The 13,992-nt window shown below is 44.6% G+C and overlaps 1 protein-coding gene across 6 annotated transcripts in view; it reads left to right on the forward strand.

The window, feature by feature from the left end:
* The window catches only part of EEF1AKMT1 (EEF1A lysine methyltransferase 1), a 32,276-nt gene extending 21,857 nt beyond the window's left edge, over positions 1 to 10,419 (forward strand). For all 6 annotated transcript variants that reach the window (XM_055134617.1, XM_055134626.1, XM_055134593.1 and 3 more), the window contains exons 3-5: positions 321 to 403; positions 2,012 to 2,292; positions 5,568 to 10,419. In XM_055134617.1, the coding sequence (XP_054990592.1) occupies positions 321 to 403; positions 2,012 to 2,292; positions 5,568 to 5,704 (501 nt within the window). In that variant the 3' untranslated portion in view covers positions 5,705 to 10,419. The remainder of the gene's footprint in view (positions 1 to 320; positions 404 to 2,011; positions 2,293 to 5,567) is intronic.
* Positions 10,420 to 13,992: the final 3,573 nt, after the last annotated feature.

Here is a 13,992-nt window from a genome sequence, read left to right on the forward strand (position 1 = left end):
AGGGCGTTTGCCTTGCACGCGGCCGACCCGGGTTCAAATCCCAGCACCCCATATGGTCCCCTAAGCACTGCCAGGAGTAATTTCTGAGTGCAGAGCCAGGAGTAACCCCTGTGCATCGCCAGGTGTGACCCAAAAAGCAAAAAAAAAAAAAAAAAGTAAGAAAATTTAGAGCTAGCGCTCAGTGGTGGAGCACTTTTTCTTATATGTGAGGTTCTGTTCCTGGCACCAGACAGACACAAATATATACACAAAGGCAATATGTTAAAAGAAGAAAATTTATGACAATTCAAAAATGACTTCTGCCCATCTCTGTCTCACAGCAGTTAAGCCAGTTTTGGTACAGCCCGGACACTGCATCACGACTCGCAGAGGAAGCAGTTGCTGCTTCTGAAGAAGGTGGCAGGTGAGTCTCTGTCTTGTTTCTTTTTCATCTTCAGAACTAGCATTGTAGACGTTCTTGCTAAAGGAAAGAGAGTTTATAAGAAGTCTAAAATACAGTCTGTATAGATTGAATACGATGGCCACTCAATACCCCTATTGTGGACCACAACACCCAAAAAAGGAGAGAGAGAGAGAACAAAAGGGAATGCCCTGACACGGGGGGGGGGGGGGGGAAGGAGGGAGGGGGGGATGGGATTGGGAGGTGGGAGGGATACTGGGTTCACTGGTGGTGGAGAATGGACACTGGTAGAGGAAAGGGTGCTCGAACATTGTATGAGGGAAACACAAGTATAAAAATATGTAAATCTGTTACTGTACCCTCATGGTGACTCACTAATTAATAAAAAAAAAAATTAAAAAAATAAATAAAATAGTCTGCAAAAGGTACAATCCATAGCTGCCAAACATAAGGAATTAAAACTATTTCAGTAGGGAGTTAGGGACACACTCAGGGATCTCTTCTAGGGTCATTCTTGGTGGTGCTCTGAGGGACCTTGTGGTGCCAGGGATCAAACCCAGATCAGCTGCCTGCAAGGCTAGTACCTTATCCTCTGTCCTCTCTCTCTAGCTCTCTATTTTGTTTTGTTTTGGGGCCACATCTGGCTCAGGGCTTACTCCTGGCTCTGCTCAGGAATTGGCAGGGCTTGTGGGACCATCTGCAGTGGTGGAGATTGAACCCGGGTATCCTTGTGCAATGAACTATCATTCTGGCCCCTATTATTTTTCTTATAAAATTAAATGGTAGTTGTTTTTAAATTTTATTTATAACAGTTTTTGCACTATTAATGTTTCCATAAACAATAGTCTCAGAAGCAACTTATATTTCTTAAGCAATTTCAGTATTTTTAGGAGTCATATTGTCATTTAGAAATGGCTAGTAGTAGTAGCATTTATTGAGTACTTGACTATATCCTGTTCTATTCTAAGTACAGATTTCATCTAATCCTCACCTTTGTGAGGTAGTGACCATCTATTTGTTTATTCCCCTTTCTGAAGACAAACGTACTCTGTGTGTGTGTGTGTGTGTGTGTGTGTGTGTGTGTGTGTGTTCGTTTTAGCCACACCTGAAGATGCCCAGTGTAATCCTGGATCCGTGCTCTGTGTGTGTGTTTGTATGTGTTCATTTTGGCCACACATGAAGATGCCCAGCGTTTAATCCTGGATCTGTGCTCTGGGATCACTCTTGGCAGGCTTCAGGGACCATATGGGGTGCCAGGGATTGTACTCTAGTTGGCCATGTGTAAGGCAAGCACCCTTCCATCTGGCACCTGAAGATAAACTTCAGAGTGATTAAGTGACTCCTGACTGCCATCCAGCTAGTGAAGCAGCTCCAACTGTCTTTCTTAGAATTTGTTACTAACTGATTAGCTTGCTATTTCCATTAAGAAAATCTGGGCTAGGGGCTATAGCTCCAGTGGCAGAGCACATACCTTGCATGTGCCAGGCCCGGAGTGAGTCTCCCCACCACATGCTTCTCCCTTCCCTCAGAACCTCCCCAAGGCACTGCCAGAAGGGTCCCCTGGGACATGGAAACTAGGGTGTTCATGAGTTTGTTTCTTTTGTATTCCAGAATTGCCTGTGTGAGCTCCCCCAGTGTTTACCAGAAGTTGCGAGAGCTACACAGTGAAAACTTTTCTGTGTACCTCTTTGAATATGACAGAAGATTTTCCATATACGGGGAGGAGTTTATCTTCTATAATTACAACCATCCGCTGGAGCTGCCGGCGAAGGTTGCTGCACATAGTTTTGACATCGTCATAGCTGATCCTCCCTATCTTTCCGAGGAATGTCTCAGGAAAGTGTCAGAAACCATCAAGTATCTAACTCGGGGCAAGATTCTGCTGTGTACAGGTGGGTGCAGGTGGCATGTCTCAAAGGTTGATGATGGCAGATGGGTTTCAAGAATGTGAAGAAGTTTTAGAACTCTAATGCCAAATCCAACAATTACTCCACAGCCTGGAACAGGTTATTTCACTCTCTATGCCTCAGTTTCTTTATCTGGCACTGGGACTTATGCTACCACCTGGCTTTCAGTACTGTTGAGAATTGACAACACCATCCTCAGAATGTATGAGTGAACAGGAATATTATTTTCAAAAATTAATTTTGGTCTGTGGGCCACCCCTGGTGGTATCAGGACTTACTCCTGGCTCTGCACTCAGGGACAATTTCTGGTGGGATTCAGGAGGCTATACTTGGTGAGGGATAGTGAACTAGGGTTGGCAGCATGCCAGGCAAGTACCTTATTTCTTGTACTATCTCTCCAGGCCAGAGTGTTGTTTTTATTTATCATCATAATTATTGGTTGTTAGGAGTATTTGATCTGGCATTAATAATTGGTAAGGGAAATTTGGATCTGTAGAGTTAAAGTGAATTGTTTAAGGTTACAAGATAGACATTAGATTGTTTTACTGAATTTTTGTGCTGATGAGACTTGAGTTATTTTTTTCTTTTTTATTTTTAATGTAGGAGTACTGCTGTTTATTCAGCCACTGATTAAGCTATTGAAGGAGGCAAAGACCGTGCATTACTTTAAAAAAATTTTTTTATTCTTTAATTTTTCCTAAAGTTGTTTACAATAATTGTTTACATTCAATATTTCAACACCAATCCCACCACATTGCACCTTCCCACCACCATTACTTTGAATCTTCCCACCACCACCCGAGCTTGCCCCTTAGGCAATGCTAAATAATTTATTTTGTATTGCCTGTCATGGATAGTATGAGATGTCATGCGGCCACTGAGTGCTCCCAGAATTCTAGAATTTTTAAATAGTTGGGGTCCAGAGGCATATCTATGGCATGCTGCTCTCTTCTGAGATTCATTTGTGAGTCTCTGAATCGTGGCCGTTAAAGCACTTAAATGGTGCCCAGAGGCAGTTCTTGGGCATGACTGCCAGGGAACAAGAAGGGTGGGGAGATGTGGGGAGGTCACCCATCCCCAACTCTGTGAAGCCTGGAGTTTTCAATCACTGGTCCTACATACCTGGGTTTTTTTCAGCAGATTCATTCTCACGCATGGTGAGCTCGGGATGAGTCTTTGAAAATCAACCATAAGCATGGTGGTGATTGGGTTCTGCAGATTTGCATTGCCAGGGTTTATTTGGGGCAGGTGAAGGGACACACCTGCCCCCTCCAAGGTGCCCCAGTGAGATCAGCCTGACATGGGTTGGGAGACATCTCTGTAGTGTGCTGTTCTCCGAGATTCATTTGTGAGTCTCTGAATCATGGCCATTAATGCACATTAATGCACATTTATGGCCTGCTTTTGATCTCTTTTGAGATTTATTTATGGGTCTCTGAAGCAAGGTCAATAAATGAGCTTGTATAGTTGAGCTGGAGGTGGCTTGTGGGCATGAATCCCATATACCTAACTTTTGGCCGTTTAATTTCTTGGTAAACTTGGTCCCAAGTTGTTGGGGTCCGGCTAGAGGCACAGCAGCAATTTTGGGGTATCAGGAAGCCTGAAGGTACCATGAGGCTGCTGATGCACTCACCCACAGGTACAGGTTGACCCGCTGGGCGGCACCATATACCCCCGGAGAGTGAGCTGTTTCTTTTTTTTTGGCTTTTTGGGTCAAACCCGGTAATGCACAGGGGTTACTCCTGGCTCATACGCTCAGGAATTACTTCTGGCGGTGCTCGGGGGACCATATGGGATGCTGGGATGCTATTGCTCCAGCCCACTGAGCTGTTTCTTGAGGTGGACACTCTAAACTCTGACAGCTAAAAGTTGAAGTGCCCATCTCTCTTCTTCTGGTCAGCTAGGTGTCCAGGCTCTCAGTGTTGTCCATCATGGCCATCTGAGACTGCAGGGCCACCACCTCGTGCTGACTGCAGAGCCGAGCTAGTGTGTGATTTTTTTATTAGTCAAAAGATAGACTCTTGGAGCCAGAGAGACGGTACAAGGGGTAAAGTACTTGCCTGGGACACAGCTGCCTGGTTTTGAGCCCTGCTAGGGATGACCCCTGAGAGGAGAGCTCAGAAGTAAGCCCTATTGGGTGTGGCCCCCCAAAGACAGGGATGGGGGGATGTCGAGGGGGTTGGGGGGGGGAGATGGATTTAGCTGATTCATTCAGCCCCATTGATACCCTTTGCACAAATTATAGTTTAAGGGGACTGGTTTAAGTTCTTACTAAATAGAAGACATAAATCCTGATAAATGTAATGAGAACAGGAGCTAGACACCATAAGCATGAGGACAGTTCTGTAGATGGACTGGAATGTCTTAGGGTAGCATTTCCTGAGCCCTCAGTGACAGGGATGTTTGCTCAGGTCAGGGCCAGTGTGGTAGGCCTGTGTGGGTCAGAGCACCTCCAGGCACCAATCAGGAGCTGGGAATTTCACTGAAAATAGTCAATGCCAAAGTAGGAGGCCCTAGGGTGGGGATGTAGCTCAGTGGTAGGGGGTTTATCATGTAGGTTTGGGGCCCTCATTTGATCTCCTACATAGCAACTAACAAAACAGCAAAACAAAAGTACCAAGGGCAAGATCTGATTTTGTCTAAAGCTTACTTTAACTTGGTGCCAAAGCGATCCATCAGTCAAGGGTCGCCTTTCACCTCTGCGGAGATCACCTCACTGCCCAACGGGGGCAGGGGGTAGCAGTAGTAAGGAGGCAGAAAGTGGCTTAGAGATAGACTTTGAAGAAAAAGTAGGGTCCTTCTCCCATGCTGTGGGTGGAGGGGGAGATGGGGAATGGTTCAGAGGAGTCCTGACTAGGACTGGGCAGCAAGAGCAATGCATCCTGTGGGGGTGAGGACGGAAGTGTGCCATCTGGACACAGGGCATGAGGACTGGGCCAGAGGGGAAATGGGTCTTCAGTCAGCCCCAAACCAGTCTGCTTGCAGGATTAGATGTTTCTAAACATAAGGTTCTTAATGAACTAAAGGTTGGAAAACACTTATTAGTTATCCCCCCCTCCCACTTTCCTTATGAATTTTTGGACTGTAGTCTATTAGGAATATTTCTGAACTGAAACAAAAAAAGAAAATTAATTTACAACAGTCCTGAAGAATGTAAGACCGTAAGGACTATATGGCCCCTGTGGGCGGCCCGGAGCCCCTCGGCTGGTGACGCTGGAGTCGTGTCTACGCTCCGTTCAGTCCGTTTGTTCTCTCTCCAGGTGCTGTCATGGAAGACGCGGCAGCAGAGCTGCTTGGAGTGAAGATGTGCAAGTTCATTCCAGAACACACCCGGACCCTGGGCAACGAGTTCCGCTGTTACGTGAATTACGATTCGGGGCTAGACAGTGACATCTGAATGCAGATAGAGAGTGCTCCAGCACTTTCCCTCTAATGACAGTCCCTCATTAATTTCTTAGATTGACTTATGACCCCGCCCCTCCTCCTGCAATTGGGGCTGCCTGATCAATTTCTAAAATTAACATGTAACTTCTTGTTGTAATTTCTTTTTTTGTTTTCTTTTTGTTTGTTTTGTTTTTGGGCCACACCCAGAAATGCTCAGGGATAATTCCTGACTCTGCACTCAGGAATCACTCCCGGCAATGCTCAGGATACCATATGGAATTCTAGGGATCAAACCCAGGTCCACTACGTGCAAGGCCTTACCCACTGTACTATGTCTTTCAGCCCCTTATTGTAATTTTTTTCTTTCCCTTTATCTCGAGGCACCAAGACATAGAGGTAGTTGTGCTACTGTTGATGTTTTAGGCGTCTGGGGCCACTGCGCCCGCCACCTGAGCACCTTCCCTGTCTGTCTTTCAGTTTCTTTTCGGTTCCTGAGCAGACCCAGTGTACTGGCAGGATTTCAGGGTTTGTTTTCATTGGCTGCTCTGTTTGACATATCTATAAGCATGGACTCCCTTGGATTCACTTTGCTCAGCACGAGACCTTCCAATTCCATGTAGCTTGCAGCAAACTGCAAGATCCCATCTTATTCCATGGGGTAGTATTCCAGTGTGTACATTTAAAATTTTTCTTTAGGGTTTTGTGCCACACCTAGTGGTGCTCAGGAAACATTCAAATCCGAGGCTCCTCATGCTTACGCCTTGATGCATGTTCCAGACCCTTTCTTTATCTACTCCTCTGTTGTTAGGTTGTTTCTAGTCCAGGTTATTGTAAGTAGCTCTGCATTGAACATAGGTGTGCAAATATCTTGTCCAATTAATGTTTCTGCATTCCTGGGAGAGGTGCCAAGGAATGCAATTACTGCGTCTTAAGGAAGTTTTGTTTTGTTTTTTTGGTTTGGAGGCCACATTAGCAGTGCTTAGGGGCTATTCCTAGAAGCATTTGGGGACCGTGTTCCAGGGATCAAACTCAGACCTTCTGTATGCAAAGCATGGGCTCAGCCCCTAGAAGGCTTTTTTTTTTTTTTTTTTTTTTTTTTTTTCTTTTTTGGGTCACACCCAGCGATGCACAGGGGTCACTCCTGGCTCATGCACTCAGGAATTACTCCTGGCGGTGCTCGGGGGACCATATGGGATGCTGGGATTCGAACCCGGGTCGGCCGCGTGCAAGGCAAACGCCCTACCCGCTGTGCTATCACTCCAGCCCCCGAAGGCTTTTTTTTTTAATGTTCTTTGGGGTCACAGCTGGCAGTGAGATATTTCTGTACTGTTTTACATGGTGTCTTACTCAGACTAAACCAGCAGTGTGAGGGTTCCCCTTTTACCCCACTGATTCTTTCTGGACTGACAGAAGTAGGCCACACTCAGTAGTATGTGATGCTATCTCATTTGATTTGCCTGTCACTGATCAATAAATCAGTGAAGCTGAATACTTTTTCTTATGCCTATTGACCATTTGCATGTCTCCTCATGTTGGGTTTTTTTCTTTTATTTGTTTGTGGTGTGTGCTTGGAGATCACTCCGAATGGTGCTGCTGCCTGGGGTGAAACAATGCATGCCCCATCTCTCCAGGTCCTGGTCTTTTGGTTAGAAACTTCTGCTCATATTTCTCCATGTTTCTGTTGTTCAGTTTTGTGAGTGCTTTTATATGTCTTGGATGTATGGCATGACAGTATTGTTTCCCATTCATCTTAAGGTGTCTTATTTTTTGGTAAGTTTTTGGTTTGGTTTGGAGCACTTAGCAATGCACTGGGCTGACTCCTGGCTCTGTACTCTGGGATCACTTCTGGCAGAGCTCAGGAGGCCATATGGGATGCTGAGGATTGAACCCAGTTTGGTCATATGCAAGACAAATGCCCTACCCACTATCCTATCACTCCAGCCCTAGTTTTATTTTATTTTTTTATTTTTCATTTTTGGGTCACACCCGGCAATGCACAGGGTTACTCCTGGCTCTGTACTCAGGAATTACTCCTGGTGTGCTCGAGGGACCATATGGGATGCTGGAAATCGAACCCGGGTTGGCTGCGTGCAAGGCAAATGCCCTATCCGCTGTGCTATTGCTCCAGCCCCCCTAGTTTTATTTTAGCTGTTGTTTCATAGTACATAAAGTTTTTAATTTAATGTTCCATTTGTTTATTTTTTTGTTTCTGTTAGTTTGCTTCTGTCAAATCATTGAAGATGCCTCTGAAGTCAGTATCATGGAACGTTTTCTTCATGAAGTTCATGGATCTGTAAATCTGTAAAATTCAGTATCTTGGAAAGTGTTGCACAGGGGTCCTTGGCCACACAGTACTTGCCAACCATGCTGCTGGTTCAGCACTAAGGCCCAAGGACTCACTTCAGCGTGGGCCTCCAGTGCCAGAATGTACCAAAGCTACCTTGGCAGCAGAGGGCCAGGGAAGGGATGCGTATGCTTCCAGTGACACCCTGAGGTGCAGTGTTTGGGGGTCTCTGATGTTTAAGAGGCCATGTGGTTCCAGTTGAACCAAGCTCAGGCATATGTCTAACCCCTATACTCAATCCCTAGACTCTTGGTCTTTAATCCATTTTGAATTAACTTTTGGTTACAGAATGAGGTAGGCATCTAAGTTATGGGTTTTGTATGGCATTAACCAGTTTTCCTGTGACCATTTGTGGAGAAACTTCCCTGATTCTCCTTAATACATTTAATTATTTTGTCGTAAATACTATAGGTATTTTGATGGGGGTTGCACTGAATTCCTAGAATGGTCATTTTAATAATGTTTTCTCCATACATGAACAAAGAATGGGTCTTTATTTTCTTTTTTCTTCTTCTGTTCCTTCAGGAATTTACCTTCTTTTTCTTTTTTCTTTGATAAGTCTTTCACTTCCTTTTTCAAGTTGATTGCCAGGTACTTGATTTTGTTTTGGGACCATAACTGGCAGTTACTGAGGATTCTGCACTCAGAGATCACTCCTGGTAGGGCCGGGGAAACCCTATGTGGTACTGGGGTCAGTATGAGGACCAGGCACATGAAATGCAAATGCCTACCTGATGTACCATCACTGTGGTCCCAGGTTTATTTCTGGGCATTCTATTCTATTATGTTCATCTCTCTATCTTTTTTTTTTCTTTTTGGGTCACACAGCGATGCTCAGGGGTTACTTCTGGCTCTACAGTCAGGAATTACTCCTGGCAGTGCTCAGGGGACCATATGGGATATCAGGGATCGAACCCAGGTTAGCTGTGTGCAAGGCAAATGCCCTAGCTGCTGTACCATAAAATGCTCCGGCCCCCATTTTTATGACAAATACCACATTATCTTGATTATTCTATCCTTGTAATATATTTTTTTTTTAAATCAATATGGTTTGTTTTGCGTGTGTAATCTTAGAAAACAAGTAGAATGGGCAGTGGTTTTGAGTCCCCACCCCAATCCCACAGAGGAAAAAATAATTTTAAAGTATTATTATTGATAAAATTCCAGAAAATTGGTTATAGTTTTATCTCTTGGAGTGTTTATGAAATTGTTGGAAAATTAATAGTTTGGGCATAAGAAGGGAAGAATTCATCCCTCACTCAATTACTTAGGTTTAGAACTTAAGCAGTACATTACTGGTTGTGAACACATTTAGCCAAGAAATAATACAAATTTTAAATAAGGATCTCAAACTTTTCTTTTTCAAGATTGCTGGAGCTATCTGGGGTCTTTTATGGAGCTATCCAAGTGTCAAGGCTTTGATTTCTGTAGATGATGTTGTTAGAATTCTGATAGTGATTGCAGCCAGCAGGTGCTCTGAGCAGCATGAACATTTTAACAGTATTTTTTCTTAAATCTACAGGCACAGAATATTTGTCTCTTCTTTTTTGTGGGTAGTTGGGGGCCTCCCGACAGTGTTCTCAGGGCCCGATGAGCACCCCAGCAGGTTCCTCCACTCTGCAGCAGGAGGGGGAGATGCAGGGCCGGAGCAAGTGACATGCAGGGGCCAGTAAGTGCTGGGGCAGAGCGGGGGGCTGTGCGGCCTGCCGGCCTGGGACCATCAGGGCTGCTCTGGCACTGCCCAGGGGCCTCCCGGTGATGCCTGCGGCAGGGAGGGGGGTGTGGAACCCCTGACCCTCCTTATATTCCTTACATCACACAGAGTTCTACTTCTGTCATCCCTTTTATAAAATTTAGTTCTTGATACTTTTTTTAAAAAACTGTAAACAAGAAATTAATGTAAATCATGGAGAATACTAGTCCAAATTGGGGTGTCGACAGGAGAGGTTTTATTATTTTGTACATCATAAGTGGAATTATTTTTTTCTCTGCTAGTTTATGTAAGTGTAGAAATGAAACATTTTCATTTTTGGTTTATTTTTCTGCTTTTTTGGTCACACGCGGCTCTGCACTCAGGAATTACTCCTGGTGGTGCTTGGGGAAACATATGGGATGCCGGGGGAACCCAGGTCGGCTGCATGCAAGGCAAACGCCCTCCTGCTGTACTATTGCTCTGGCCCTGAAATAGATTTTTGTATTTTAAATTTGTATCCAACAATTTTATGGAATTTGTTCCAGTAGTGTTTTGGTGGCACTTGTAAGGTTTTATGTTTATAGCATACCATCTGCAAATAGTGAGTTACTTCTTTTTTGATATGAACATCTTTCTTTTCATTGTTCTAGCTAGAATGTCTAACAATGTGTATTAAAATGGGGAAAGTGTGCATCCTTGTATTGTTCCTGGTCTTAGAGGAGAAGCATTTAGCTTTTTACCAGTGATCATGTAGCTGCCCCTGACATGATGCTGAGCTGTCTTCTTTCCATATCTACTCCATTACGATATCCTAAATGGTTTTGAGCATTTGCAAATCCAGTCTTTCACCTGGTGAGATGCTCAGTTTATTTTTATTTTTTGTTTTTCTTATATAGTTCATCACACTGATTTGTGGATATTGAAACATCTTTCATCCTTATAAGTCCTATTTGACCATGGTGTGTGATGCTTTTTTTTTTTTTTTAAATAATGTAGGGGTACTGCTATTTGTTCAGGCATTGATTAAGCTGACTGAATTGGGCATGATCTCCACATTAATTTTTTTTTTAATTGTATCACCGTGAGATAGTTACAAAGTTTTCATGTTTGAGATTCAGTCATACAATGATGGAATACCCATGCCTCCACCAGTGCACATTTCCCACCACCAATGTCCCCAGTATACCCTGCCCCTGTATACCCCCCAACCCCCACATCCCAGTCTTCACCCTTCCTCTATGGCAGACAATTTTCCCAATACTCTCTAATTTTGGGCATTATGTTTTGCTCAAGATTTCCTACCGCCATTCAAGCCTACCTGCCAGGGTATGACACTAGATCATTTATTTTCCATTACTCATTTTGAATATCACGAGAGCTTAAATGGCTGCTAATGTATATGTAAATTTCTAGATTATAAATGGTTGGGTTCCAGAGACATCTCTGTAGAGCACTAATCCATTTTGAGATTCAGTTGGTAATCTCTGGGCCAGGGCTGTTGGTACACTAAGATAGCACCCGGAGGCAAATTGTGGGCATGATAGCCAGTCTGCTGGGTGGGTGGGGACCCGGGGAGGGCCAGCCTGGGTCCACTGCCACCATTCGGCCTGGAGATTCAGTCCTGAACCCACATACTTGAGCCTTGCTTGTGGAATCTCTTGGTTACCAGGATTCCATTTGGAGCAGGTGGGGAGAGCACACCTGTTCCATCTGGGGTACCCCTGTGAAATTGGCTCGATATGGGACCCAGAGAGATCTCCAGGGCTGTGGTGTCTCCTGGGACTTGCTGCTGTGTCTCCGAGCCAGGCCTGTTGGTGCACTAAGATCCACATTAGAAAATTTTCAGCAGATTATATGTTGGTGAGGTCCATCCTGAGACGGTGGAGTCAGGCTGGGGGTTTGGCAGTGATTTTGGATTGTGGAAGCAAGTGGCTGCCAGCGACTCTGCTTGGGCGGGCACAGGCCATCCCACCTCCCTCCAACTTACCCCGGTCTGTTTAGCCATGCACAGGTCCAAGCTTAACTGCAGCTTTTGATCTCTTTCGAGATTTATTTATGGGTATCTGAAGCAAGTCCAGCAGTAGAGTTTACAGGGTGGCGCTGGAATTGGTTTGTAGGGGTGATTGCCAGTGCTTCCATGTGTACTGGAAAGTGCGGGGAGGTAGCCCATCCCAACTCTGAGAAAGCCTGGAGATTTCAGTCACAAAACCTGCATACCAGGACCAGAGCAAGAGTACAGTGGGTAGGGCGTTTGCCTTGCATGTGGCCAACCTGTGTTCAATCCCCGGCATCCCATATGGTCCCTCTAGCACCACCTGGAGTAATTCCTGAGTTCAGAGCCAGGAGTAACCCCTGAGCATTTCTGGGTTTGACCCAAAGAGAAAAAAAAATACCCGCATACCAGAATTTTCAGATTATGTCTTGGTGAGGTCTGTTTTGAGATAGTAGAGTCAGGTCGGGGGTATGGTGGCGATTTTGGATTGTGGGAGCAAGTGGCTGCTGGGGGCTCTGTTTGGGTGGGCCACCAGGCCAACCCAGCCCCCTCTGATTTACCTCAGTCTGTTCAGCTGTGTGTGGGCCTGAGATTAACTGTGGCTTTGATATCTTTCGAGATTTATCTATGGGCCTCTGAAATAGAACCAATAAATGAGCTTGTATAGCTGAGTCGGAGGTGGTTTGTGGGTATGGCTCCCACATACCTAATTTTTGGCTATTTAATTTCTTGGTAAATTTGGTCCCAAGTTGTTGGGGTCTGGCCAGAGGCACAGCAACAATTTTGGGGTATCAGGAAGCCTGAAGGAAACATTAGGTTGCTAATGCACTCACCCCACAGGTATAGGTTGACCTGCTGGCGGCACCATACCTCTGTGTGATGCTTTTAATTATAGTTGAATTCAGTTTGTTAATATTTTATTGAGAATTTTCTTAACAGTGATTATCAAGGATATTGGCCTGCACTTTTTAATTCGTGTTGTGTTTCTGTCTAGCTCTTATGTCAGCATTTTCTTACCTGCAAAAAATAATCGTAAAAATGTTGCCTCCTCTTCTGTGTTTTTGAAATTGTTTGAGGAGCACTGATAGTAATTCTTCTATGGATACGTAATAGAGTTCACTAGTGGTCCTCTCTGGTCCTGGGAGGTTTTTAAGTAATGAGTCAGTTGCTTTCCTTGATTTGTATGATTGGTCTGTTCAGATTTTCTACTTCTTCATGATTCAGTCTTGGTAGGTTGAAATGTTCCAAATTCAGATGGGTAAGTGCAACATTTCTTCTAGATTTTCCAATTTGTTGGTATTAAGAAACCTTATGTCTTTATAGAGAATGTAGGAGGAGAGGGGCAAAGTTTGACTCATTAAAATGTTAATTATATTTTGTTTAGTAAGCAACAAGGCAGGTGTTGTGTTTTAGTGTTCTGGACCCATAGCATGCTTTTAATTTTAGCAAACTTATGTTTAGCAAACTTATGCTCATGCGTCCAGTTCAGGATTTTATAAGCTACCTGCAACTTTTCCTCTGCATCTTCCAAAATGATGGGTTAGATCCAGTGTGTTTCCTGATGATGGTTGGCTCAAAGAAGGAAAAGTGGGTCGCTCTGGCCAGCTCCTGACACAGGCTGTGGGGACTGGGTGGGATGCCAGCATTACACTGAGAGACACAAGTTTCACTTGGACTCACCCCAGACTTCACTTTCTCCCACCTGGGAAAATGATTCATTAATAAAAACACCTCATGCAAGCTTGAGGGTTCGGGTTTGGTCCCTGACACAACTCAAATGTGCTGAGCCTGTTCCTGAAGTCCATAGCACTACGCTAGTGGGTCTTCGTCCCTCGGATATCACAGTCCTACAGGGAGAACCAGAATGAAGTGTGTTGTGTATATGCTATGACTTGGGGTGTAACCCTAACCTGCACTACCACCACGTAGGTACCCCTGTCACATCCAAATGAGGGCACACTGCCACCAAGCAGTGTAAGCTCACTGGTACACAGGATGGAGTTTGGGGCTGCACACACAGATGCATGTGCTCCACCTCTGACTCGCCTGATTTCATGAAGATAGTTTGGGTCCAGTGTCCAGGTACTGTTCTGTGAACGAGCAGAGGCCTGTGAACCCCGAGTTCTGCAATCTCAGCCGAGATCAGCATCCTTATACTTCACCTTTGTCTTTCACCTAATGGTTCACTGAGGTTTTTCATAAGGCATGAATGTTCTACTCAGAGGGGATAGCTTACACAGCTCATTTAAATTCCATGATTAGTACAGATGG

Source organism: Sorex araneus, chromosome 1 (assembly GCF_027595985.1).
Source record: "Sorex araneus isolate mSorAra2 chromosome 1, mSorAra2.pri, whole genome shotgun sequence".
NCBI classification, from domain to species: Eukaryota; Metazoa; Chordata; class Mammalia; order Eulipotyphla; family Soricidae; genus Sorex; species Sorex araneus.